At 35.2% G+C, this 1,878-nt stretch overlaps 1 protein-coding gene across 1 annotated transcript in view; it reads left to right on the forward strand.

Annotated features, from left to right (window-relative positions):
• The first annotated feature begins 20 nt into the window (after nt 1-20).
• The window catches only part of LOC106525307 (interferon-induced very large GTPase 1), a 20,660-nt gene continuing 18,802 nt past the window's right edge, over nt 21-1,878 (forward strand). Inside the window, exons 1-3 of the mRNA XM_014019493.1 lie at nt 21-106; nt 183-239; nt 338-904. Of these exons, the coding sequence (XP_013874947.1) occupies nt 185-239; nt 338-904 (622 nt within the window). The 5' untranslated portion in view covers nt 21-106; nt 183-184. The remainder of the gene's footprint in view (nt 107-182; nt 240-337; nt 905-1,878) is intronic.

The following is a 1,878-nucleotide window of genomic DNA, read 5'->3' on the forward strand; positions in this document are numbered from 1 at the left end:
GAATTGATGGAAAAACCTGGTGAAGATCGATGCCCAGAGCAGAACCTTGGCAGCATACAGAGAAAGTCTGAAAATGGATCCAGTCCATCTGCAGCTAAAGGAAAAGGTCACTGGAATATTTAACTTTCTGCTTTTTCTATAGGTTTTAAAAGTGAACTGAGCTGTGAAATTTTATTTTACAGACATGTCCTCCTCCTCCTCCTCCTCAACAGACCTACCAAAGGACACGAGTACACCAAGTGAGATTCAATTCATCTGTTTTACTCAACTTAATCATATTTTGAATCTATTGTTGTCTGCAGGATAACAAGTATTTATTATTTCCCTTTTTTTTCAGCTGGTTGTGACCTTACATTTGTGTTAATCGGAGACTTGATTTCTGTTGAGACTGGAGCAAACAACATCTTACTTAACCTTGATGAGCAAACCAAATTTTCCTCCAAACTGTATGATTTGTGTGGTCAGCATATATCTGTTGTGAACTTACTTGGCCAACAAAGCATTAAAAAGCTCCCTTTAATTCAGGGAATTCWTGCTTTTCTCTTACTGATCCCAAATGGTCAGCATGTCAGTCATTATAAATCAGGAGTGCAGTGGTTAGAAAAAACATTTGGCAGACAGTCACTGGCATATTTAATGACAGTCGTGACCTGTAAATCAGGTGAAAAGTGTGAAGGTGCACTAAAAGACCTGAAAGCTTTAGACAGCTTTGATGAAACAAGATACCACACATGTTCAAAGAGTATGACAGAGGCTGAGGAGGTAGCAGATCTACTGACAAAAATAAACATCATGGTCTCTGAAAACAGTCCACAATGCTACACTGGATTGATGCCAGGAGAAAACACAGAGGAGAGTAAACATCTGGAATCCAAATCTCTGGGAGAGTTGATGGATCAAACAGGTGAGATTTTATTATTTATTCTTATACTTCTGACTGTTGACTAGGGTGACCAGATTTCTGACACTAAATCTGGGGACATTTCCAGCTCTGAGATAAAAATAGCTAAATGTAATGAAGATGATAAGAAGAAACAGTGACAGTTACAGATTCRTGTATTTTTACATAAATATCAGTATTTAAACAGCAGAATGTGTCTCTACATTGTTGTACTTCCTAAGAGTAATAAAACAAATAAAATAGCAAATAATAGAATGTAGTAGTAATGGAGGGTAAACTGTCAGTGAGTGTTGTACATGAATGTGAACATATATATTCTTGCAAAGGTGACAATGTAGACATGGACGTAATGTAATCACAWTTGCTTCCAAAAACAGATTAAAACATTCTGAAAATTTACAATTTAAATAAGAAGAAAAAAAATAGTATAGGTCCTCTGGATGGGTTCTTATCTAATGAAACGTTTCGTCTCCTCCAAGAGACTTCTTCAGTCTGAGAGTTTTAGGCAAAATTAAGGCTTTTAAGCCCTGCCTCCATGTGACTGATACTCACATCACATCACATGCCTATCGGTGACACCTAATTAACACTTATTGTTAACAGGGGGTGGAGTGATACTGGTAATTAATAATTTAAATAAGAATTTTTGTYTCAGATATCCTTAGAAGTTGGTTATTTTTAGATAAGAAAATTTTAAATGAAGCGGATGCCATTTATTGCATTCTGGTGTATTTCAACAGGTTGGTTAAAATACTTTTACTTACACAAACACTTTGATATGAGTAATCTGTCAATCAAATGGAATGGATTTATTCATGAAGCAAAAGAAAAGGTGCTGGGTGAACTAAAAATTATTGCAACCCCTGTGGGCTGTTTGTCCTCTTCTYGAAAAAATGTATTCAGAGGGACTATTTTAACTTTGTGTTATATTTAAGTAATGTTTTTATTAGTTTTGCAACTTTTTAAATATATTTAAA

This window comes from Austrofundulus limnaeus, unplaced genomic scaffold, assembly GCF_001266775.1.
Source record: "Austrofundulus limnaeus strain Quisiro unplaced genomic scaffold, Austrofundulus_limnaeus-1.0 Scaffold223, whole genome shotgun sequence".
Taxonomy (NCBI): Eukaryota; Metazoa; Chordata; class Actinopteri; order Cyprinodontiformes; family Rivulidae; genus Austrofundulus; species Austrofundulus limnaeus.